The 26,720-nt window shown below is 43.3% G+C and overlaps 1 protein-coding gene across 1 annotated transcript in view; it reads left to right on the forward strand.

The window, feature by feature from the left end:
* Window positions 1–12,360: 12,360 nt before the first annotated feature.
* Window positions 12,361–26,720, forward strand: part of GRID1 (glutamate ionotropic receptor delta type subunit 1) — a 484,454-nt gene continuing 470,094 nt past the window's right edge. The window contains exons 1-2 of the mRNA XM_066324528.1: window positions 12,361–12,775; window positions 13,994–14,503. Of these exons, the coding sequence (XP_066180625.1) occupies window positions 12,361–12,775; window positions 13,994–14,503 (925 nt within the window). The remainder of the gene's footprint in view (window positions 12,776–13,993; window positions 14,504–26,720) is intronic.

Here is a 26,720-nt window from a genome sequence, read left to right on the forward strand (position 1 = left end):
CATTTATTTTGGTTTGTGACATTCTGGGGTTGATATGGACACATAGAGAGTCATATTTATTTTGAATATTTCTTTATTTTAGTCTAGAAAATAGACATTTTTGTGAGGGAAATTTCTTGCAAACATAAAGAGGGAAGCTTTTTAAAAAACTAATCAATTGTTTTGCAGTTTTTGTCAGCAGATAATGCCATGAAAGGAATAAAACTGTCTCTTTGTCTTAATGAGGAGTGAGACCAGTAGCCTGATAGCAGTTTCATTAATGACTATTTGTCTGTTAGTCAAAATGCATGAAGAATGATCACAGAGCTGTGACTTGGACCTGTGGCCATGAACGGCTTTTTATGGACGGAACTGGAGCTTACACTACAGTGTTTTTGGTGCAGCCACTCTCCTGCCCCGAGAGCTGAGTTGTTCCTTCAAGCCAGAGGCTGTGCTGTGGCCATAGAGGACTGTGTTAATCCAGCCAGGGGCGTGGGGTTGGAGAAGGAGTGCAGGGCCTGGGATGAGCCCTCACACTCAGCCCTCACGCTGACTTCTTGTGCAGTCAACCAGTCTGCTGCCCTTGTCTATGACTGTGATCATTAAATCATAAACAAAGGATTGATTTTTATATTCCTCTTGTCTTTGTAGAGCAAGGACATATAGAAAGATGGATTCTGTTCTAACTTTTATATCCTTATCAAAGTACTAGAGGCAGCCATACTTTTTGGAAGGATATTCTTGATACACTTCTCACTGGTGGGGAAAATGAAAAAGAGCTGGAGAGGTGAAAATCTGAGCTACTTAGATTGAGGTCAGACCCATTCTTGGCCGTTTGGCTTTGTTTCCTTGCCTGTGCTTTATTGTCTCTTGAAATCTGAAACAGCATCCTGAGCTGCTGCCCGTGCTGCTTGTCAGTATGGTTTGTGAACTACAGAGAAGCTAGTGCTGGCTGTGGCCTTGTGCTGAAAGGCAGTTCACTCTCCCTTTAAACCCTCTCTCTCTAGCATTAATCCAAAGCAATTAATTCTTTTTCCTGTGAGCTACAAAGCTTATTCTTCTTGTGAGCTGATTTGGTTATCACTAGCTGTATTAATTTAATGATCTGATTCTTTGAACCTATTGGTTTAATTGTAACTGTTCACTCTTTTTTTTTTTCATTGCATTATTCCATTTTTAGTTTAGTAAAACTGTACAGTGAATTAACTAGAACAACTATAGTTATTTAGATGTATTTTTCTTGTTCAGCCTTGAAATCAAATCCATAATTGCACAGTTCATATTTACTCCACTACATTTCAGCAAGACGAGCTCAAGGTTACAGAAACCAACAGATGAGAAATTTGCTTGCCTCTTGTTTTTGTTTGGCCACCAGTGTTCAAGAGTCCCTTTTAGACTCCGTCAGTATTCTGAATTTGTTTCTCCTCTATAAGCAATATAAAGTCTGATTGTGTGCTAATGGAAAATCGTTTGAGCTGCTGTGTTGCCACCTTCGTCAACAGAAGCGTGTTTTCATCCTGTGCACACAAATCCACATGATTCACTCCTAACTGCAGAGAGTGAGAACTTCCGCTCCAGCACTTAGAAGTCTAAATAGAAGAAATCATTCACTCGGTTTTTAAAATGCATTCTCTGAGGCCATATTAAGGCACATTCAAATATGGAGCCCAAGACTGCTGGAATTGAACAGATGGCTGCCACCAAGGGACAGAGGTGCTGCCAACCTGTGCCTGTGTACCTGGTTAGCAGGTGGCATGAAGGAACCACTCTCTTAAGCTCAGCAGGGAACAGGGGGGGTTGCAGTTTCTGTCTACTTAACACCCTTAGACAAATCCAGGGATTGTTCTCCATCTAGTGGCAATTGGTTCTGTGGTTGGTTTACAGAGCCAGGGTCTGGAGCCACATAATGGAAACTGCTGAACTTGTGGTTTTTGTTAGCAACAATCTAGAGAAATATGAGTGCATGGTTGGCAGATTATCTGTGACTCTGAAGGACCCGACAGATTTTTATCGCTGCTCCTGTGATTTTGTAGTCAGGCAATGATGTGGATGGGTGGGCAAAAAGAAAAGAATTTATGTTGCTGATGGAGGGTTTTGGCTTCTGGGGTCAGAAATGCTTCTGCTGAAAACAACACAGAGCCGAGATTATAATTCTAAATGCATCTCAGATTAGGACACAAAATCCATGCATCCATATCCACTTTCACTTTGGATGGAGAAAAGGAAAATTCTACATTATTGACATATATGAGGCATTGCCAAAATTCTGTTGAATTGAGGGTCTTCTGTATGCTGGACTGAAAGAAAAGCATGAGTAGAAGATATCTCTTGAGTCAAGTATTGCACCTAGCAACTACATATGCTTGTCAGGTTAGGAAAACAAAGTTAGGAGGTTTGTATTCCTTAATGGAGGAGAGGACGGATAACTGTGAATGGATAAAGTGCACAAAGAAGCAGGGTTTTGCAGGGATATGTCTTGTTATAATTGTGCCTCTCTTTAATAGCTCTTCAGTGTGGAATTAGAGGGAGGTAAAGTTCGCTAAGAGGTGTCGGCAATGTATTTATTAAGAGCCTTCTTTTGTGTGTGTAAGGCAAAGGTGATCAGTAGCTAGTTTGCAGCTAGTCCCAGCTTTCAAAAGAGATCCAAGTAGGTGCCAAGAGTGGCAGGAGAGGAGTGACTGAAGCAAAACTCTCCAGCTGCTCTCCATGGTGTAGCAGTGCTGAGAGCAGCTGCGTTCTGCTGGGTGGGGTAAGGACCCCTGGCAGTGGAACAAGGAACATGTGCAGAAGTGACAATTTCACTGTGGTGATGCCACACTCTGGTTTTCTTCTCTTGTTGTATGGAAATTTTGACTTTGCCCAATGATGAGGGGGTGAGGGCGGAAGTAATTTTGTAGTGTGGACTGTCCTAAACTAAATGCAAAACGTTTTGGGGGTTCATGAGGGCTATTGCATTTGCTGCAGCAAAGAAATCTTGAAGAGGTATTTAAAGGTTATGTTTGGAATAGGGCAGCAACTACCCCATGGAAACTGGTCAAGCAATGACACGGTGTTGATAAATCTGGAGGGCTGCTTGAGAGCATGAAAACTCTGTAATGATTGCATACCCTCAAGATTGTAACTTAAAATGTAGGTGTAAGGGTATATTTTGGGTTTGAGGTTGTTTTTCTTTTTTTTTGTCCCTTGCCCCTTCACCCTGCATAATTTATTTAATGCAAAGTGTTCTTCCAAGGGTGCTTTTCTTACTTGCTTGTGGACTCTTGGATGACTCAGAGTAGTACATGAAGAATCTGCCTATGTTTCCAGGGAACAGAAATCCCTACCTTTACTATGCTCTGAAAGGTCAAATTCACTTTAATAAGTTTATCTCTCTGGAAAAGAAGCATCTTTTTTTAGCTAGTGACGGGGAAAAAAGAGACTTTGCATTTTGGAACCAATAATCTAAAGCATATTTTAGTTGTGTAAGTGTGAAGTACTAAAAGCTTCTACTACTGAAACCATGATGGTGTAAATCCTCAGTACGTGTTGAACTCAGTAGCATTATTTGTAATTCTATTATATAGTCTCTGTAAAAAAAGGAGAGCTGCTGGGAAATGCAATTCAAATTTGGTCTTAAAGTGCTTATCCAAGGGCTGTATCCTGCCAGCATTTTAAAAATTAGAGTTGTAATCAATGCTATTGCTTAAGAATCAATGTTGCCTGGTCTAGTCATGTGTGATAATACAGCACTGCAGCAAAGAAAGCTATTTCCACTGCAGACTTGCATTCAGCTGGATAGCATGTAGCCGTAATAAAATGTAGTAAAATATACTGCTGTACAGTGCAGCACAGTTTGGACTGGGAGCAAGGTAAAAGTGTATTTAGTGATATTATGGAGACATTGGAGAACATGGGAACTTTAGAAACTGTTGGTCAATGAAGTTTCATTAGGGTGCAGTGACAGGGACTGTGACTCATGGAGCGCTGGATACTTAAAGTGGCGCCTGTTTTTTATCCTCCCTGCCCCTTTCATAAGCCCCTTACTGCAATATCTCCAAGTTTTCAGAAGACTGGAAAAATATTTGAGCTTTTTTATGCTCTTTCTCAGAACTGTTGAGTCAAGTATATGGAGTAATAGCTTCAAGTTCACTTGGAATATGAATCAGTAAGAGAAGTTAGTATTGTCAGGTGTTGTGTACCTGGAACCAAATTATTTTGGAGCTCTTTAAATAATTTGTACTTTTTCTGTAGCTTGAACTTCTACACTGTGGCAATTACATCCCACTGGTGCAAAACCAGGTGGTCCTGGGTTTCCTAGTTCCACTGGCCACAATATAAACTATGGCAAACGGATCTGTGATACACTTACATTTTCAGCCCAGACTGTGTGAATGGCAGGGGAGATGTGTTGAAGGGATGAGGCACCACTAAGATGTGGCTTATGTGACTCAAACCATTGGAAGGGTTGTGAATGCCTGAGTGTGTTCATAGAAATAATTTCTTTTCAGGGAGCAGCATAAAATGCCAACAGAAAATCTACCTGACGTAAACAAACTTCTTGACATGGGGAAACCTGGGTTAGAAAGCTGTTCTTGCACACAAACACCTTCTACAGCCAAAAGTAGAAAGCAAGCAGTATGCTTTTTTTTTTTTTTCTTCTCTCCCTCTTTCTCACCAGGCCATATGGAAATATTTCAAGGTGGTTTTTACTTTTTCTTTCTTTCTCAGAAAAGGTTTATATTCTTCCCCCACTCCTTTTCCAACACCTAGTCATCAGGACACCCCTTTCTCATGTGGGAGACCTAGTTCAGGTGCTTACTCTAGCAGAATAGAAGAGATTACTTGAATGTAACTTAGAGGCGAGTATAACCAGCCTGTAGCTTAGGGTGCGTTTGTCTCTAGAGCTTTCCTTATCCGTCTCAATATAAGGTATTGTCCCCTATTTTACGTAACCCTCTCCACCATGGTTAAAAAATTGAAAGGGAAAGAAATCATTAGACATCTGAAGTCCTGTCACTCAGGTCAGCAGTGGAGCTCAGATACTGAAAATTTGCATCTAGACTCAGTTAAGTGGAATGGGTTGGTCTCAAGCACCATAAAGAGCATTTTCCGTTTGCAATTATTTAAAATAAAACAACTTTTTCCCTAATCTCTGTAGGATCTACAAACTTGAAATTACTTAAAATTACTTGTTTGACCGGCCAAAAATAAGCCTACTGTGTTTCCCATATACCTCCTAGAGAAGTAGGACAGCTGACTGAGTGCAGGAACTGAGGAAAGGAACTTGATGTTCACCCTTAAATTGAGAACTGAATACAATGTTCATGCAACAGTCCACTCAATTAGTCATGAAATGAATCGGTGACTGTGGTGGGAATGGAGCCCAGGAATCATGGCCCCTCTGCTCCAACGGCTGGATCTCACTGCCTTTAAAAAACTATCCCCTTCTTTGAGCAGGAAGTTTAAGACACACCGTGACACTTTATCCTACTGTTTGGCTTGATTTTTTTTATTTCCTTTTTTTTTTTTATTTCCTCCAGGGGACAAAAAAACCAACAAGCCAAGGCTTTAGTGAATAATATTAAAGTTAGGCATATGATGAAAAGCTAGAGTTTCTGCTAAAAAAATCTTCATTTCAACCCTTCCTGGAAACATGAGCATGAATTATGAACTCCATTACAGGGAATCTTTTCCCAAAGAGTACACAGATCCCTGGGAGAATATATTCTGTGTGTGACTGCCATTAATGCTAATGGGGTCACTGAGAAGGCCAATTCTGTACCTTGTTTGTACTAATGGTTGCAGAAACACACTGGAAAACAAACAAACCCAACCCCAAACAAAAATCACAAGCCACCAACTCCATGTCACAGCATTACAAGACAAAAGAAAGGCCTTACCCACTGTTAGAAATGACCCATTGTAAGACATATTAACATAATATGGTTTAGAATGGACTGCTGAGAAAGATCAGAGGTTTTTTTAAAGCTAAAATTACTTTTCCCTTGGAGTACTTTTCATTGTGAGGCTTTCAGAGGACTCTACTCGCACAAGCTGCATCGGTATTTAGTGACGGCAAAGGGTTGAATTAGTGCAGTTGAAAAGGTCCCTGTTCTTTGCCTGAGACGCAGAAAGGGCAGCGTTCAAGTTTCTGGCTTGTAGCAAAATATTTCTGCTTACATCACTTCTTGGTGGAGTTTGCAGTGAAGCAGGAACAAACACGAGATCAGTTACTGGGTCTTGGCTGGAGGGCAGAACTTTTTAAATGTATGTTTTCAGACTTTTCTGGTTCTCTGCTTCAGCATGCAGCAGCATCTACTTTACTGGTTTTGTTACTGTCTAGATGGGTCAAGTGAGAATTAGCAGGAATGTGACTTCTCCAGAATCTCCACCCAGCTGAGGTGAACTGTAGGTTAAATTCTAGTGGCTTTATTTTTCCCCTCTCTGGCATAACCACCCTGCAGCTTCAATTGACTCTAAGAAAGCAAGGATATATTTGTACGATCAGGTGTTGGGAAGTTTTATAATAGTGGAAGTCATATTCATAGTGAAGTATCTGTAAAAGATAGATGTCATTCTTGGCCTGTTCATACCTGTGAGATTGGTCAGTATGTATTTATGGAGGGTGCACAAGGAATGACATCTGGGGCTTTCCCTGTTGTGATTTTTCCTTTTGGGATGTGTCTGTCTCTTTGGGTGGCTGTGATGGCAGAGGACAGCTGTCCTAGCAATGTCTCATTATCTGTAATAGGCAGCTCATTGAACAGCTCATGAGACTGGACTGTGTGTACTATGTGGATGGATCAATGAGGCATGCAAGAGGTTTTTGAATGGAGTTCCCCTGGAGATAGTTTTATATTGGAGAATCTTGTTGTTTTCCCTCAGATGAATGCCACTGAAGTTAGTTCCAAGATTATCTTGATACGGCTACTATTAAATTAGGAACAATTGACAGACACCTTTACTTGGAGAGCCTGCATTCTTACACAACTCTACTGTAACAAAGGTGGCAACCATATCTGCTTTGCTTCCTTTTCATTTTTATTTTTTTTAAGGATCTCTGCTCAGGAAAACAAACTCACAGAGTTTAGCCTTTTCCAGTTAGTGTGCAGTGGATATAATGACAAGAGGCTTGCTTAGAAATGCAGGAGAAAGATGTTTTCTTGTAACTATGAGTTACACTCCCATCCCTTACAGTAATAGCAAAGGATTCTTTGGTCATCTCTGTGTTAGAGTTCTCAATAAAACACATATTGGTGATATTAAAATGTTGTGAATAAAGAGATTATTTTTCTTCTAAATTGGTGTTAATTAAATACAAATGCTAAAATAGATATTACATTTACCAACACTGATACAATTTGCCTTGCACTACATTAAGAGTGCATTTATGCAACTATAAAATTGTGGGAGGTTGTAAAGGCCTGTAGACACCCTTGTCTATTGTAAAGAAAATGTCCATTAAGGAAAAATAGGGTGTGAAAAGTCACAGTTGAAAGAGAGGAGTAGAGAAGTATATATGAAGCATATAAAGAGGCAACGGATACTGAAGGGATGAAATTAAGCAAATGTAAGTACGGATTATATCACATCTAGTCTGTGTGTACTCTGCTGAATTAAATTAGGTAAAAAATTTGGAAATAACAATGTTTTGCCTTCTTTAGGGCATCTTAAAAGCCATGTCAGTCCAAATAAAGTGTTGACTGTAGCTAAGTTTCAGCTCATTAGTAGGCACACAACAAACTAATCAAGAATGTCAACTGTCCTGCAAAGAACTCTATAATTCAGCAGCTTCTTCTTGCAGATTCTAATCCATTTACTCTTGCAAGATTATCATACTATGCTATCAACCATGAAAAGAAAAAAGGTGGCTTTAATAAGCTAAAGGAAGCTTCAATAAAGCAACTGAAACCTCAGGCTGTCACCACAGCAGGATGACAAAATGAATTTTTAAACATAAGCATCCACAAACTTTGGAATTAAGTAAGGCTTGAGGTTTTGGATTTCTGTTTCTGAAGAGAAGCACAGCTGTTGAATTTCATGGCATTTTAGAAAAAGTAATTGCACTTTTTTTGTGGATATGTTAACAGTAAACATCTTAGCTATTGGGGAAGGGAGATTGTTACTGTGTGCATTAGGGTATTTTATTGTTTTCATTCTTCCAACTCCATAGACTGAGCAGCTAACAACTGGAGATATTAGCTGCATCTTTACACCTGTTTAACTGATACAGAGGAGGAGATCCATTTGCATTTAGAAAGAATTAATCATTGCTACATGTACACAGGTGGATATATACCCACTTTTATGTGGGGAAGCATGTTTAGCTATAGTAAATGGGGTGAAACTTGGGAGAAGACTCAAGAAACACTGAAGCCTTCCATTTATTCTGACCATAGGCTGTGATAGCAGTCTCAGTGTTGCTTATGAAGCAGTTTTGTAAATGTGAGGTGCTTTCCAGATCTAGGCATATCCTGCAGCCGTGGTTCTGATGATGTCTTTCAAAATGTGCTTCATTCTTGTTATGGCAGCACAACGGGACAGAGCCCTGGGCACGAGGCTCTGAGTGTGGCACTACACAAGCCTTTCAGTTCACCTCTCTAGGAAGTTCTGTGTTTCTAATTGCAATGCAGTTTCTGGAGTGTTACTCCAGCCGCTTTCTTGTCATAGTAAAACCCATCTGGTACAGGTTTGATACTATGTTCATTTGGACAACAGAAATGAGCGCAGCAATAACTCGTGAGGGGTCAGCTTAAAATCACCACAATGGTTTACCAAGGTGGTAAGAGCCATCTGAGAGTTGCACAGAATCCCATGTGTTGCCACAGAGTTGAGCTGTGACTGTGTGGCTGTTGCTTGAGTTGGGTTTTTACCCGGCATGTTTCTGTTGAGGTGTCATTCTTCCCTGGGCACTGTAAAGCCAGTGGTACCTTGTGGAATAATGTGTCATGAGTTGTCCCTTACGATAATGGTGGAATATCACAGCAGCTTGGAACATTCTTAATATGCAAAATGTTGTCAAAGGGATTGGCCTTTTAGTGCTGATTGCTGCACCTAAACAATGTACACCCACTGCAAAGTGTCAGTGCTCTCCGACTGCAAACGTAGAATGGATTGAAAGGCGTGGTCTCATTTGTACTGGGCTTACAAATGGACCATTGCTAGCTTGTTTGGAAGGAGGGGAAATCATAGGTGAAAAAGTAATTGTTATAAAAAACATAATCCAAGCCAAAATTGTTGGGATTTTTTTTCTGGGAAAAAAAAAAAAAAAAAAAGTAGGAGGAGAAAGGAAAAAATGCAAATTATGTGAAAGAAAAGCTAATGCCACCTGAATTAAAACTAGACACAAAGAAGTTTTGATGTGGCAATTTTTCATCTTGCAGAGATGCTACTAAAGCTGCAATCCTCTTTGCTGCGGTGGATCCATTTAGGTCTCATTGTACTTTGCATGTTACATGTCAGATTTTATAGTATTTGAGATTTCTTCTATGTATTTTTCTGGTTTGTTTTTGTTTTCTGACTGTAGTCTTCTGTCTCTTTTTGGGGTCTATTTCAGTTGGTCTGGTTTATTGTATTCTGGTCTCTTGTCTTTTTCCTTCTCCCTCCCTTGGCTGGGACTGGATCCTTTCTGCATTCAGAGCATTTGCTCTCAGATTTCACAGGAAATTTTGTAACTTGTCCAATTCACTGGGTTTAGAGTTTTAATATTTTATATTACTATTTTTCTATTACTAAAATAGCATCCAGAGGCACCCCAGCTGAGGTCAAGACCTTGCTGTACAAACTAAAGTAGGAGGCAAGCCTGTTCCCAACTGCTTGGAGTGCAGCTGACTGGTGTTTGGGTGCCTGCATAAATCGTGGGATTAATAGCTGCATATTTCTACAGGTTTTAGGCTAGGACGCCAAAGCACTTCTCAAACACAAATAAATTTAGCCTCCTTTCCTCTATGAAAGTCAGAGACTTGGTTCTGCAGTAACACTTTCCCCCTCTCTAATTCCCACACATGTACTTGTTACTGACATATATATGACTCTGGTCAATATAGGTGCTTAACTTTTTAAAGAGCCTGTGTAAGTCACTAAGTGCATATTGATTTGAAGCAAATGTAAATTAGAATTAATTTTGACTTGCTAACGTAGTCAAATAAGGAACATTTCTATTGATCTGTGTCCCAGAAGCCAATTATCTGGATTAAGTGTTTTTATTACGTGAAATGCAGAGTATAGTATTTATCATTCTGCATTGATCAACGTGAAATTGCATATTTAAGACAAGGACTGTAAGTAAGAGTAGTTAACAAGTGATCTATTTTTAAAAAGCATATCTTGTTTTATTTACCCCCTGCTCTTCCCTGTTCGAATGCTCTGCTTGTAACTACCGCTGAATAGGAGGCTGTTGATGTGTGTGGATCAACAGGGATTCTTGTTCATATCATTTCCATTTTAGCTTCCTTCCCTTTCACTCTGCTCCATCCATACTGTGTGTTCCCTCTCCCTTCTGCCTCCCCAGCCCCCCTATCTGTATTTCCTTCTCCTCAGCGTTGAGCAGTTCTTGCCGTAGTGTGCTCTGCGTGAAAAAGATGCTTTCTACATTGAATAAATACATTGCAGCGATCGCTCCTGCAAGCAAGCACTGCTCAGCATCAGGAGCATTTACTAGCGCACGTACAGGTGATGGTTATAAAAAGTGTGCTGAATACCCATGGCAGGGATGCTGTAGCCAGTGCCAGCGGTACGGGCGCCGCCGGCCGCTCTGCCGGGGCTCTGCCGGCGGCGGGGGCCCGCTCCTTCCCCGCCGAGCCCCCGGGCTTGCCGCTGCCATCTCGGGAGCAGGATGCGGCCACGGCGCGCTGGTACCGGGCTTGCGCTTGCGAGACGGCGACCTCCAGGAATCGCTCTTCCTCTCGTTATCCAAAGACTGACATTATCTGTATGTATCACTATAGCGGTCGGTGCCTCAGCCCCGCAGCAACTTAATAATCTTGGTAACATCCTGCTCTCAACTCATTTTCTTGGCAGTAGTTTTAATTACGTTTCAGGCTCCTGAATGAATTTGTTTTCTCTGGATCCTCGGTATATTGAGACGCTTGTCACGTTTGGGTGCCTGCAATCACTGATGCGTTTGTTTTAGGGGATGAATTAGTCTTCTGAGCCTGAGCATGTCCAATTTATGAATTAGTTTTCATTGAAAGCTAGAACAAAACAAAAAAAGAAAAGGTTCTGCTGTACCACTTTTCTTCCCCACCACCTCGTCCCCAGCGCGGGGATAAAAACCTGGCATTTCCATTTCGCTCCTCAAACACGGATCATGTCCCGGGCTCGAGCGTGCGGCAGGAGGAAGCGGCATTCCCTCCACCTCCCGCTTCGGCGCGGTGCCCCCGCGCAGCCCCCCGTCGCTGAAGTTGGAGGAGCGGCAGCGGGCGCAGCCCCGCGCCCTTACCTGCGGGGGCATCCCGCTGTGCCGGGCCGGGCGGGGGCTGCGGGAGGCCGCGCAGCGCTGGGCACCCTCCGGGCGGGGGCTGCGGCCCCGCGGAACAGCCTGCGCCCGGCAGCCGCGAGCTGCCCACCCGCCTCGCATCCCTGCGCTTGGAGCATCCGTCCCCTACCCCTTTCCTCAGGGAGACATACATTCTATATGAAGATAGATATACATATATAATTGTGTCTCGATCTCATTCTCCTCCCTCGCGGCCCGCTGCCCCGCCGTGGCCCCGGCTCGGCGCTGCCCGCAGCGCTGCCGCTCGCCCCGGCGCGGCCCGTGCGCCCCGCTGCCCGCCCGCCGCGCCGTGCCCCGGCGGCACCGAGCGCCGAGGCTCCGCAGTCACGTGGCGCGGGGGGCGGGCGGCGGCGGCGGGGGGGCCGCTCCGCAGTTCGCGGTCTGCCGGCGCCCCGGCACACACCGAGCGCTGGAGGCTCCGCCGCGCCGCCTGCCAACCCGGGATCTACCTCCGTGATTTTCTAGCCCCGTGGTGGGTTTCTTTTCTTTTTTCCTTTTTTTTTTTTTTTTTTTTTTTTTTTTTTTTTTTTTTTTTCTCTTCCCCATCGCCCGTTTTCTTCGATCTTGGAAAATTCTTGGGGCGCTGGGGGATTTTGGGATTTTTTCCTAAGAGAGTGTTTGGGCATCTCCCCCCCGCGCCCGCTGCCTTGCTCCACCTGCCCTTGCGCCTTTTTTCTTCTTTCCCTCTGCCTCTCCACCAAACCCGGGCTGATGTGCTGTGCGAGAGGCTGGAAATGGAAGTGTTGATGCTCTGGCTTTTCCCCTGGATATTTCAGTGCGTTTCGGTGCGGGCGGACTCCATCATCCACATTGGTAAGAGAGAGGGAGCGGGGGGAGGGAGCGGTTGGAGAGGGACGCGGTAGATAAATAAATATATAAAGGAAGCGTCTCGTTTAGCCGCGATAATGTCACGGGCAGCGGTGGAACCCAACTCCGCGGAGAGACAGGAGGACGGATGGGAGGAAGGCAGCTGTATTCCGCCTCCGATCGTAAAGTTAGGGGCGAAATGCCGCCTGTGCGCCGGGCCGGGAGCGGGCAGGGGACCCGCCGGGGCCGCCGCTGCGGTCTCCCATGTGGATGGGGAGTCTGTGCTTGGACCTGTTTGCGTGGAAAGGCTTTCTTCCCCCCCCCACCCCCCGCCTCCTCGCCACCGAAAACAAACAACCGCCCCCATCACCCGAGCAGGAGAGAGGCATCATCTGAACGTGCTCGCAGGGAAAACTTTCAGGGAGATAATCCCCTGGTTTCCATCTCCTGCCGTAGCAGGTGTCAGCCGAGCCGGAATGCGGGGGGCGGAGGGGGGAACTTGGCTGGGAAAGGGTTAGAAAGGCGAGCTTTGCAGCGGCTCTGTGTGAGCGTGTGTGTGTGTCTATGTGCGCAACTGTTGTGGTTTGAATAAGATCTCATTAAAACCCCTGGGCAGAAAGAAGGCTGGATCAGTGAGAGGAAGAGAGGGATGAATAAGGGGCAGAGGAAAGGCTGATGTGAACTTTTATGGCTTCTGGGAGCAAGGCATGGTGATGTCCGCGGGAAGCCTGGCAAGCAAAAGCGAGGCTCTGCAGTCACCTTTTGGCTGGTGTTGAAAGGTACCAGCAGGAACGAAAATGAGGATGTTTAGGGGCGGAGAGGGGGGGAAAGAATCACTTGTGGAGGATGACAGAGGAGGAAACAGGAGTATGGCCGGGAAATGAAAAGCCGTAATTCCCACCAGTCTTTCGGGAAGGATGGGAGATTAGAAAAAGGAGGGGGCCGGGGTAGGAGCCATCCTGGCGAGCGGAGGCTCCACGGAGACGGGAAGAAAGTCCCGCGTCGACCCGAGGCAGGGAAGGGGAGAAGGGGGCCAGCCCTGTAACAAGTTTCCCGACGCGGACGGCTCCGGGGGCGGTGGGAAGGAGGCTCCCGTCGTAGCCGCTCGCCTCCGGAGCCTGGGGGCGCAGCCAAGGCAGACAGCATTGCGGAGCCATTAAGGAGACGGGGTCAGCCCTGACCGCAGCGGGGGACTCCGGCCCAGCGGCAGTCCCCAGGGCACGGAGGCTGCGAGGGTCGCCTTGGGGAAGGGCCCGAGTAGAAGAGTGGGTGAAGGAGCTCCCGCTCTCGGCCCCGCTTCTCTTGCGCGTAGACTGTGTCACCTCGGCTTCTCCCCGCACGAACTTCAGCCCGAGTGCTGTTTGCTAACTAAGTGCTGGCTAAGGAGCGGTCCGCTGGGCAGGAGCGGGGAGCTGCTGTGTGCAGAGCTGTGATGCACACGGGCAGTGCACGGAGGCTCAAGCCACAGGCACGCACGGTGTGAATCAGCAGGACTTTTCCAGACTGGGGAATAATGTTTTTTGCTTGTTTTGTTGCCAGCTCTAAAGACCTCCCAGCGCCGCGTAGAGCAGGGCGGTAAGCCTGGCGTGGGCACACACACGCTCCGTGGAGAGGGATTTTATGTAACACACATCGCCAGATGTTTTCACGTTAACTGCATAAACAGGACAGTGAAATTAAAGCTTCCAGGTTACTGGACACAAATCCAGGCTTCACGTTCGTGCTTGTAAGCCTCCATTAAACCGCGGCCCGAAAGGCAGCATCCCAGGGAGAGGCGAGCAGCGAGCAAAAAGTTGGTGGAGTTTCCAAGCCTGCTCCCTTTCCCGTCACGGGCCAAGCTAGTCCGTCACCCCGCCGTGCCTCTGCTTCAGAGCTCCGTAAACGCCGGTGGAGCAAAAGTGGCCGGGAGGAATGTTGCGGTTCCCCGTGTCCGGGACGAGGCCGCCAACGTGTGTGGCCCGGCCCCACAAGCGCCCGGTGCCCTGCGAGCCGGCCTGAGTCCTGCACGGCCCGGAGGGGAGCGGGGTCCTGGCGCGGGCGGGCCGAGCCCTCCTCACCCACCCTCTGCCGCCTTCCTCCCCTCAGGTGCCATTTTCGAAGGCAATGCTGCCAAGGACGACGAGGTGTTCAAGCAGGCGGTATCGGATCTGAACCTCAATGACGACATCCTCCAGAGCGAGAAAATCACTTACTCCATCAAGCTCATAGAGGCCAACAACCCCTTCCATGCGGTGCAGGAAGGTGAGAGCCTCGCACGGCGCGGAGGGGCCGGGGCGGAGGGAGGATCGTCCCGTCCCATCGGCGGGGCGGGGGCGCCGGTGACGGCCCGGACCTGTCCTGGCGCTCGGCTGGAAACTTTCCTTCGGTCGGGGGTTGGCGCTGTCTCACAAGGAAAGGGGAGGGACGGCTCGGTGCGGCGGCAGCGGCGGCGCCGTGCCCAGCCCAGCCGTGCCCGGCCGTGGGCGCAGGGCAGCCCGGGCGGGGGCGGCAGCCGCGCTGCGGAGGGACGGCCGGACAGGGCAGGGCAGCGCAGGGCGTGCGGGGCTCCACGGCTCCTGGCTCCGCCAGTGCGGAGGGCAGGCCGGGCCACGGTCGCACCGCTGTCCCCTTGGCATCAGCAGGGCCACGCGTGGACGCGGCGGGGCGGGCGGAGGGTCCCGCCCGCAGGGAGGGCGGCGGGGATGCGGCACCGAGGGGCCGGGCACGACTCCGGCGGCAGCGGCCGCGGAAGGTGCGGGCACAAGCCAGCGCCTCTGCCCGAGCAGCCAGGGAGGCAGGGCCGGGGCGGCAACGTGAGCGTGGAGCTGCCTCGGGCGCCGGGCAGGGGCTGAGGGAGCCGGCTGAAAGCCGTCCCAGAGTTTGCAAGATGTGAAAAGTAGCTACGTTGGTAAATCATTCCAATTAGATTTTTTTTTTTCCAAAAGGGAAACGTTTAAATTAATCAGCTTGCCTTTACAAATAAGACTTAAAATATATATTATTTGCGATTTAATGAAGTGAAGGTTAATTATGGCTTAGGTTATTTAAGAAGCTGTGTTTTTCAGTAGTAATTATTCTAGAAACAGAGAGCTATTTATATACCCAGACTAGAATATTTAAAAAAAAATGATTCATCACCAGCCTTACCCTTAGTTTTACAGAGCACAGTGAATCTTTCCCGGTATGAAAATTTGCATTAATCCATATGTATTTATGTCTAAGTTGTGTACATGCAAATTAAGGCTACAAAATTATACCAAGTGTTAATTTTCATGAACTCTGAACAATTTCTTCTGTTCTCTCTTTTCCTTGGAGTAGGTGCTAGTTAATATTATTAGGAGAAACAGCAATGTATATATTTTCAAGGGCCTCATCTCATTGACAGTAGGATTCCTTCAGTTGCTCTGAAAACTTAGTTAGGTGATGTGAAATAAAATCTTTATGAAAATGGGAAGAAGAGGATTTGAAAACAAAATTCCACCCACATATTCAGACACCAGAGGAAAACAAAAATCTCTAAATAATGGTGGGTTGATTTATTGGCAAAGAGTAACTGAACAATTGAATCTTCTTACATTTGCAAAAACTCAGTGTCCTATATTGGAGCTTATTCATATTCATGGAAGTGACAGTATTTGGCTGGCTGAACAATGGCTTTCAACAATGTCTCTTCTCAGAAGTGAAACTGTATGAAACCATTTCGAATGCCCAGTGATCTGAGCTGGCAGTCTCGTGGATGGGGTCCCTTGGCTCAGTTTTGTTAAAAGCAGGAAAGCATGACCTAGTGGAGCATTCTTCTTGGTCTAGTAATACTTTTTTAAAATTGAGTTATTCACTAACCTCGAAGATTGGGGTTGCATTTATGAAGACTACTATGAAAATAACTTCTCTCTGTTGAAATTCTATGCTGCATTCACAGAAAAGAGCCTGTTCAGATTTTCAGCCACTTTGGTATACAGGAGCTTTGTGGTACCTGAATATAGGTAAATAAAGATAAAACTGTTCCTTCCAAGATGCTCCTTCAGGGCTCATTCATGTCCCTTCCATTCATGTTCCTTCCAAGATGCTCTTTCACTGCCCATTGCAGTTCAAATTGCTCTTTGATGAACTGATACCATGCTGGAGAACTAAGGAAGTGGTTGATGGGGCCTCACAATTCCAAAAAGAACTTGTTCTCTATCAACGCTTCATTAAGGCACATCAAGGTGTCTTCTTTTGGGAGGACTGTGGAATGGTCCTTTCTGCAAGAAAAAGCTTGCCACAATGGGAGGCCTAAGAAAAAAGTGTCTGACTTTGCTCAATTTCCTGGCTTGCTTTGTTGGTTCAGGTCAGGTTGTTTTTTTTTTTTTTTTTTAATTTAAGATTTAAGATTTAATTTCCTGCCTTTGAAACCGGCATCCATGCGGACAGAATAATCCATGGGATGTACAAGTTGCTGGTCTGTTCTTACTGAGCAGTGTCTCATTGCCCAGTGTTACTTGGTGGTGTTCTGATTATTCAAAATCTCATTGTATCTCACTGTATGGATGTCCTGCTTATTTTGGTAAAATACTGCATGTAGTAGTCAGAACAACGTGGAGCAAAATCCACTGCCAAGACTGTTCACAGAATCTTGCTGCCACTCCATAAAATGCTCTGACATCCACATTATTTTTCTGCAGCATCTTTCCAAGCAGTGCCATGGAAATCAAAGTTGCAAGCCTTAGTTTCACAGGGATAGAACTCTTTTTTTTACAGGTAGAACCCAATTTGGAATAAAAATAGACCATTGTGATATCACCACCAGAATAGTTCACGCAAGTGAACCAATCACAAATTCTATTTTTATTTGAAGTGTCTTTTGCACAGCCTTGTAAGATGACATTGTAAATTGTCCTTAAGCCCTTTTAAAAGAGAACTTCAAAGAGGGACCTTTGTTTCAGTGATACTGGTAGAATTACAGAATTACAGAATGTCATCCTTCCATGTAACAATGTCTGTTACACAATGGTAAAACTTTAATTACTGATAGAGATAGTTCTGGCATGTGTTTGTCCTGGCATTTACTGTGCAGTTAGAGGACATCTGCATGGGTGGGAAGCGCAGAAGAGTAGTACAAGCAGGAGGAGCAATGTCCTGGAGGAGCAATGCATTCTAAACTGAAAGCCAAAGCGGAAGATATTTTGCTTTTCGTACAGGGTGGTTTTCAGCACTGGGATTTGCTGAGAAGTATTGCTAGATTTTGGGGAAAAATAATAAAAAAAGCCTCTAGGGACTTTGCTATAATGAGATAAGGAAACTATAGTAATAGTTTCTAGGTAAATAAAATTCAGAGATACTTTTTTTTCAAAGACTTGGTGGACACTCACATTAGTGGTTGTGTCAGGTGCCAGAGAACTGCAATTAACGAAAAGTATAAATTTTGTTTCCTTGTTTGTCTTTCATTTCAATGTATATTGCGTAAACAAGATCCTGTTGTGCCGATAAGTAAGGAGATTGTTTTGGTCTCATCAAACCCATTCTATAACAAAGCATGGCAAATTGGGTGCAAGGAACTCAGTGGCAAGGGGTGAAACAGTAAAGAATGAACAGACCCTGGTGTATGCATAAAATCGGCCTGGTTTGTCTGCCCTTGCAAGCAGTCATTGCATTTTGTGGAATATTGCTTTTATGTATATGGCAATTACTTGAGGGAAAAAATGTTTTCTCACTGACTGTTATGGGAGGAAATATACATGGGGAATCATTGTTCTTTTCATATGATTTAGAGAAATAAACTCAAACCACAAACGTGAAGTTAAACTAGATTCTTGCTTCCAAGAGAGTTATGTGCTCAGTTTCAGTTAAGTGCTTGCAGCATGAGCTTGTTTGTGTATGGTGTGTATTTAAACCAGTACTGTGGTAACCTTTATGTGACTCAAGGATTCAAATAAGCTCAAAACTATGAGAAACATTTAAGCTTTCCATTCAAGTTGAGTTTTCTGAGCCTGTCATTGGTGTTCAGAAAGGACTGTGTGCATGACGTTGGGGTGGCAAACAGGTTTATGGATGTGCTTGGGAATGTGATGGCATGTTTAAACTAAAAAAACCCAAACAAAACTGACCTGTAAGTTTTTAAAATGTTGCTTTCAAAGGGGACATAGTTAGCTGTAGGTCAAAACTGAGACACAAGAAAGTTAAGACTTACCGTTTGTAGTGCCCTTAGGAGAAAGGATCCAAAGGAGCCTGTTACTCACAAACTGCAAAACTTTAAACCCCTTTTTCTCACTGGGTGATGCTTACACGTCCATGGAGCTTTCCTGGAGCTGAAACTTGCTGTTCTCTCTGCATAGCAATTTCAAATGAATTGTTTCTAATTTGGGAGGCCTTGTATGTGTGCTTGCTGATGTTAAAGTGCTGTCAGTTCTGGAAACCAGAACAAATTTGAAAAATCAGAATGTGATTTGAGAGCAAGAATGGTGTTCCATAAATGGGTTTATTGTCAGTCCCACGAACACTGCTGTGGTTTCGGAGCAACTCAGAGCTGCTGAGGTTTTGGGTGTCTGTGCTGTATGGCATTGAGTGAATGTTATCATAGTCTGTAGCACTTGGTAATGATATGTGCTTGCCATAAAATAGAATAGATAGAATAGACTATTTCAGTTGGAAATGATCTACAGCAGTATCTAGTTCAGCTGCCTGAATAATTCAGAGCTGACCAAAAGTTCAAGCATGTTGTTAAAAGCAGTGTCCAAATGCCTCAACCACTGACAGGCTTGTGGCATCAAGCACCTCTCTAGAAAGGCAGTTCCAGTGTCTGACCACCCTTGCAGTAAGGAAATGCTTCCTCATGTCCAGTCTAAACCTCCTGTGGCACAGCCATGAACCATTCCCACACATCACATCACTGGATCTCAGGGAGAATAGATCAGCGCTTGGCTCCTAATCTGTCTTGTCTCAGCACATATATTTAATGTTACAACCACAGTTGCTTTCTACAGTTTTATTTGTTGAGAAGCTGTAAGCTGATCAAATAAAATGAAATACAGACCTGGACGGGTCTCAGACTCAGCAGCTCCATTGCTGTTTACATTTATTCATGAAACATTGCAGGTACAAATTACTAGTTTGTTTGTTTGTTTGGTGTTTTCTTTTTTTATTTGTTAAAAAAAAAAAATCCCCCCAAGAAACAGGACATTATTGATTTGACTGCAGTGGCTTGGGGAACTGGCTGCATAGGTAGAATCTGTAGGTTGTACCTAGATTTTTAAAGTAAAGCATTAAAAAAAAAAAAAAAAAAAAAAATCTCATCCACCAGAATTGCAAAGGATTGGTTTATATTGATGTACTGTCAGTTTTTCTCCAGTGTTTTCTCTTGAGTCTTCCACTGTCAAGTACCTTTACCTTTATCTGCTTTTCTTCCAAGCTTGAACACAGATTTCACACTGTTTTCATTGGGGTGCAAGGTCTTGTTTGGAAGTTTTGACAGGTGCACTCTTAACTCTCTGGAAAGCACATACTGTTACATACTTTTTTTCCCTACATTTAATATCAACTTTCAACAGTTTTTAAAAGCCTACACGGAAAGTGTAGGTAGGGGTTCCCACCTGCGGTCAGAGGGGCCTTGCTGTGCAACTACACGTTGTTTTTTTTTTTACTGGTTCTCTGCATTTAAAAGCTGTTGCTCGGTGGGGTGAATGGGTTTAGCAGTTTTACCTCCTTGGGCCCTCTGAGATCAGACCATGACTTGTTAAGGACTGCCACAGTGAAGACATCTGTGACACTGTCATCTCATTGTGCTTGTGTTTTTATTCTCTACAGTTGTATGTCTCGGTGTATTAAAAACAAGAGTGTTTGCAGAGCTAAAGAAAACAGCAAATTAAAATGTCCATCTCCTCATATTCTTGTGTCTTCATGTTGAAAGCAGGGATGTGCAGTAGGAAGGAAAGGAGTAGATTGCCCATGAGGGAGTCCCTTTGCTGCCACAGACTATGGGCCAATGTCCGTATTCTCTTTTGTTTTGTTGGTTTATGCCTCTTGCTGTTTGTTACTTGGTAGCCAGCAGCTGTTACAGTTTATCTGCAGGTGCGGAGTATTTGGTGTTTCTGGGGGGCAGCCCCACTGCCGCACCTCCCTGGTACAGGTGTGGTGTTTCTACAGGCTGTACCGGGGTTACTTCACCCCAGCCACGCACTCTGCCTCTGCAGAGCCTCCCATCAGCTCAGGCTGGGGCTGGGCTGCCCGCAGCTTGGTGTGACACAGTGTCACACACCGGGCGCTGCAGGCACTCTGGGGAACAAGCATGTGTCACAGCTTAGCGTCCCAAGGGAGCAAGAGGCTTTCTGAGCTCCCAGCAGTGTGGATGGGACCTGATTGGAGCACATGGTCCTGCCCCAGCTGGGTGGAGAGGAGCCCACCAGAGGCATCTCAGTCCCTGCTTGCTGTAGGATGGCAGGGTATGGCTGGTCATTTTCATGCTTTGCAGCAAAATACTTACTTCGTTTGAAAGGTTTTTTTTTTTTTTTTTTTTTTTTTTTTTTTTTTTTTTTTTTTTTTACTTCCTCCACCTGCATAGCAGGTTAACTGCATTTCTGTTTTCTTCTAATTGCAGACTTGCTAATACTTTTATTTCCATGTTAGGTGTGGGTGACCCATCTATTTTAAGGGTCTCATACGGAAAATTAGCTGCAGGTTAGGCTACAGTTCTTTTTCAGTATGTAATGGTCTTTCCCACTGATCCTGCTGCTGATCCTGCTTATTTACCAAGGAGCTGCACTTGGGTTTCTTATTCTGGGATTTCATTATGAAAAATATGCTACATCATTAACTGGTATGCTAGAAATTATCTCAAAAGATCAGAACTAAGCCGTGCTCATAAAAATGTCAGGGAATGTGTTTCAGGGTTAAAGATTTTTTTTGTGTTTCTCTTACTTATTTTTTACAGAAAATAATTTTCTGAGCGCTTTGTTTGTCTGTGGCAGCTGTTCTCAGTCATTAATGTGGAGGAGGATCTGTAGAAGTGAAATGAGTACACAAAACCTCCTCAGCCTGATCTAGTTAAAAGAATGGCTCAAGAACGGGATCCTGAACTGTGAAATGCAATTTGGATATATGCATATACATGCATGCCTGTATACCCTGTACAAATAATTTAATTGCTAGACTTACTGTGATGTGTCCAGTAGGGAATATGCCTTGAGCCTTTCTGTGTTCAGAATCTTCCAGCTACAGATGATTAGGGGATTGACTATCTAAGTATTACATTTTAAATTACATCTTTATACTTGCTGAATGAGATGAATTTAATATTTTGATGTGATTTATCATGCTGAGGTTAAGCCATAGAGTGAAAGTAGTTAAAGCAGCATGTTCTTTGAACAGAGGGATGTCATCATGTTTATTAAAACTGTTTGTGGTATACCACAGTTGTTTACTGGAAGGAAAACAAAACAAAACCTCAAAGCCAAGTTATACAGCTATAATAGTGCCTGACTGTAAGACTACAGCACATCAAGACTGTAGCTGAAACAGTTACTTCAGATTTAACTTTTTGTTATTTTAGAGCAGCCAAAGTCTTTTTTTAGGCAAAAATCAAAATGTTTCTTGTATTTTTATTCATAATAAATTTCCTCTGAGGGGAATTCCTGCTGTGTCTTTATTTGTCTCTGTCATCTTGTGCTTAGAGGTGTTTTTTCAACTTGCCCCTCAGAAAAAAAATATTACTTAGATTGTTGGAATCATGCTGCTATGTGAGTGTTGTAATTGTAGGAAATGTAACTTATTTTTTTTAAACCTGCAAATGTCTATGTTTTTCTGAAAGCACCCTGCTAGAATGAAATTGATCCACAGAGCTCTTTGGTTTTTTTTCTTGGCAAGAGATTTTTCCATAACTTTCAGTTATTTGAATTGATGATTTTGAAAAAGGTTTATACGTTCAATTTCACATTTTTACACCTTTTTATTTTGGTATGATAGTCCTTGCAGTGATTTTTCTTACACATGGGAATGCTCTGGGTCCTTTCCATTTGGAAACCTGTTGAAAGGGGTCAGGTTTCAGACTGAGGAATGACACATTTTATGCACAGGGCACGTTTGAGTCCTGGACACTTCCTTACACAGAACTGTGTTGGCTCTGAGGTCGAAATCCTCGGTGTCATCCTGAGAATTCTTTCCATTTCAGTCTTCACTGAGGAAAGGGAGCAGCTGATGCTGATCCTTAGTGTAGCTCTTTTCATATTAAGCATCTTGTCAAGAAAATGGAATTGAGATTGTTAAGTAGTATACAACATTTTGAGATGCTCGTTTTATATCATATGTAGATCTGTAATAATTTCAAAGGCAGATAGTAATGATATGCTAATGTGTCAGGCTTTCTTTCGTTTACATAACTTCAAGGCAATAAATATCTGAAATGAGAACTATGTTGAAAGGCTTTCTTTTATGTTTTTCCTAATAGCTTGCATTTAATTATAATTTGGAGACTTGATTGCTGTGTTTGAAAAAGGGTTCAGGTTTGTAGGTTTGGAGTGCTTTTTATAGGCTGAAAGGTTTGTCTTATCAGGAAGAGGCTGTCTGCACTAGCACAGCTTTTGTGAAGTTCCTTCACTTTGACCCTGTTGTGCCTGTCCATTTTCTCCCTTCTGCCTATTACATATTCAGTTATGCAGTAAGAATACTGGACAGCACTAACAGCCAGTCCTTAAAGGTAGAAAGAACCAAGAGGCATTAATTTCAAGTGTTGTTTGGCTGCATTAAAACACACAGCAGGGTTTCTGCTGCTTGACCTTACTGAGAACTATTCCCTTAGCAACCTTTCATAGAGGGAGTAAAAGGACAGTAAGAAAACAATTTCTCCCCCATATAGTCAACAGAATCATATCTAAGAAATTAATTTCTCTCATATAAACACATGGATCTCAAACCAAGAACTCCCAGTGGGGTCAGGGACTCATTAAGTATCCTATTCCTCAGTCTAGTAATTTAATCTTCTGCTTTTTAATTTACTTATCTGAGTCTTAGAGATTTTAACTAGTGATGTTGCTGATGGAAGGCTTTCAATGTCCTCAAAATCTCATTGACAATCTGGTTTGTTCTTATTTAGAAATTGAATAAAAGGATTTTCTCTAGAACTGAATGTTTGTAAAGTTAATGAGAATTGTCTTCGTCAGTGGGTAAATGACCCAACTTTACACCATTACATGATATTTAGGAAATACCAATTATTTGCTGCTTGATAATACTTTCAGTAGAGAAACTGTGGAATGATCTAGAGGATTTCCACAGCCCTTTGTCTTCTTAACCTCTCTGCTCCTAAATAAAGATAAAACTTGGGGTGGTGGAAGAAGGAGTTGGCTTACAGGCGACACAGCCTCTCAATGTCTTTGTGCATTTGCAAATTCTTTATTTTAAAACAGTTTATTTAAACTTAATTTTACATTGATTTAAAAAATGTTTCAGCTCTCCAAAGTAAACTCTGGTGTAAATTGAGCATTGTCTTGTGTGAAATATTAGCTGCATTTTAATTGAGAAGATTGATGGCTTGCCCATTTTCTATCCTACTTGAAAATATTTTTGGAATGAGAAGAGTTACCTGAGAAGTTTAGAGAGAAGGAACTTAGGATGTGATGTCTGCAAGGGTCAACCCAGAGAGGGCTAGGATGTTGAAGTGCACAAAAAATAAAAGGGAGCAACCCAATTATCTGCTTTAAGTTTTTTTTTTTTTTTTTTTAACTGAAACTTTCTTTTTCTTTTCTTGCCTTTCAGCTTGCTTTTGTCCTGAAGTTCTTCAGTTACTGTGGAAGTAACAGTGTTTTTGATATAGGTAGGACTTAGTGACCCAAACAGAAATAGAAAAAAGCTTGTTCCTCCTCTGCTCTGAGCGAGGTGTTTGCACAGTATGGGTCTGGTTTCTAAAGAGGTTGGAGAATGCAGGGATGCCACATCTCAGACCAGTAATCATTTTGCAAATAATCAGCCTGTGCAAGGCATTTCACTGTGCAAGAAGAGAAAAAGAATTTTTGCTCACAGGATGAGATGGAGAAAGATGCAGTATGGTAGAAGTTGAGGTAGACGAACTTCAGCTTGTAGAAAGCCACTTGTCCATGACAGCTTGACGTGTGCCCATATCTGGGTTAATTTTTTTTTTTTCCTTTAAAAAACCCTCTTTCTAAAGGCTTTGGTGTGTGTTAGGGGCAGTTTACATTTTTTGTGACCATGATGTGTCCTCTTGGCTCTTACACTGCTGTTTTGAAATATAATGTAATGTCAGATGAAACCAAGAGTCATCTGGGCAATGTGATCAGTGATACCTGACTCTTTTAGAATCAGGTCTGCAAGCCTAGTTCTCAAAAGGCATTTTACTGTCTTTGAGTAGACTTTTTTTCAGTAACCCAATATTTTTCTCAGGAAATGTTTCTCTCTGTTATCCATTTGGTTTGTTCTTAGTGTTTCATTCCCCAGGTTTTAGTCCCCAAGTCAGGGCTGTAGAGTTGTAGCTAGTATCTTTATGCCTGGGTCTTCTTAATGCCTTAAAGTCTTCTTAACTAAAACTCTAGTTTCTCAAAAGCATCTAGCTGAGACTTTCCTGTCTGTGGTTGAACTTTGCACAGCCATCTCATTACTTCTAGCCATGCCCCATTTTGTATGAAGAGCAGGTCCGTTTTTCTACCTTCTGGTGATGTTTGTAAACGTAAATTTTCTCTTCAAATTCTGATGTCTTTTTTACCTGTCTTCTCTTATTTGGCAGCATGGTGTTCCCCCCATACTTCCCTCTTCCCTGCCACTGCTCAATGCAATAGATTTTATGAACACTCTTTTCATGATTTACTGGATTATTTTATTTCCACTGCATTTTAATCATCGTGATGACATCTGTTGGCAGCAGTACACAGATGCTTTGTCAGAGTATATTCTAAGGTTTGTAAATGCTTACTATATCTACATGACAAAACTAAGGTTTTGTCTTTTTCGTTTACAATACAAGAAGTGGAATTGCATTATGGAAATGAAAAGTGTCTCTGGAAGACTTACTGCCTTTCAGTGACCAACAGGTGAAACTTTGAGGTTTCATGTAGCTTCCTCTGTGTTACCTGCTGCAGTGAGCCTTGCATTACAAAATTAAGTCTCTCATCCTGCTTTCACTGATATGAAGAGTAATCTTCCTCTCTTTTAAAAAAATTATTTTAGATTTTAACCTTTAAAGCTGTCTATCACTGCCATTATAAGGAAATGAAGAACACACAGGGACAAGAAGCCAGAGCTGCTTCTTCAGGCCATCTCTATAGCTCTAAATAAAGGCAAAATATCAGGAATGTAAAAAAGAAGTTACAGCAGTGGTCAGTTGTGTTTGCTATAGGGCATTCTGCTAATGCTAGTAGCTAAATGTGTTCAGACTAAAATGGTGGTTTGGCCAAAAAATACTTCCTAAGACTTCTGTGAATTTGAGGCAGATTATGCATTGTCATAATTTGAAGGTGTTTTGGTTTTTTTTCTTGCATTAATTATGTTCAAAGAGGTGTTGCACTTTGGGCAGCTCAACATGAAGAAAAGTTCTCGGTGGGTATACGAGAAATGGCTTGTTGATCAAAGATGGGAGTTCATGTCCTGCATTCATGGTGGCACGGGGCTCTGAACCAGATTTTGGTCGTGCTGATAACTGGTCTTTGTCGGTGCTGGCCTGCAGGGAGACTGCTTGTAATCTGGAGTCTCGTCTCTTGCCTTGAGAAGTTGTGGGTGGTTGTGTTGAGTCAGTGGAAGTGGCACATCTAAAGGATGCTGAAAGAGGAAGGCTTGGAGCAGGATGTGTGTCGTGTTTTGGTTCTGAAATATATTTTCTCAGAAGAATAAATGAATAAGCTGTGACATGGGGTAATTAATAAGGAAGCAAATTCTCTTAGATCTCTTGTGTTTGTAAAAAGGGAAAATGTGCTTTAAAATGATGCATTCTTTTGGCTTGCAGGGGAGAAAAGCTTACAGTCTGTGGCTTGTGACAGACGTACAATGTAGGAAGTTGGATTTTTTTTTTTTCCTTCCTTCCAGAAATAGCATTGCTAAACTGCCCAGGGGTGTAGTTTACTTCTGTACAAAACCTGTGCATGGAGTGTAAATTAACTGTAAAATTCATACACTGTGAAATGCAGCACAGGAGCCCAGAGAACTCCTGAACAAGGCCCTGGAGAAAAATATGTATCTTACATACACACAACACTTTACTTGGCAAAATTCAACTTAAACTCAGTCATGAGAGGATCAAGGGACAGGCAGAAAAAAGTGTTAGCCCGTATTGCTCAGCTCACTTTGTGGGACACTTAGGGCAACTAATAAGGTAAAATTGCTCTTTTTGAGCTTGAAGAAGGAAAAGGAGTTTCTCTGAGTGCAGAACATCACAGCGACAGTTGAAAAGGCTCTACTGGCTCTGGTGCCCCTGAGAATACCCTAAGGCAAATTGGAGGCTCTCATCTGTTTGCCATTTAAATCTATCCCAAACTACTTTGTTGGTGAGGTGAACCAGATTTAGGAAATA

The sequence above is a fragment of the Sylvia atricapilla genome, chromosome 8, assembly GCF_009819655.1.
Source record: "Sylvia atricapilla isolate bSylAtr1 chromosome 8, bSylAtr1.pri, whole genome shotgun sequence".
Classification (NCBI taxonomy): Eukaryota; Metazoa; Chordata; class Aves; order Passeriformes; family Sylviidae; genus Sylvia; species Sylvia atricapilla.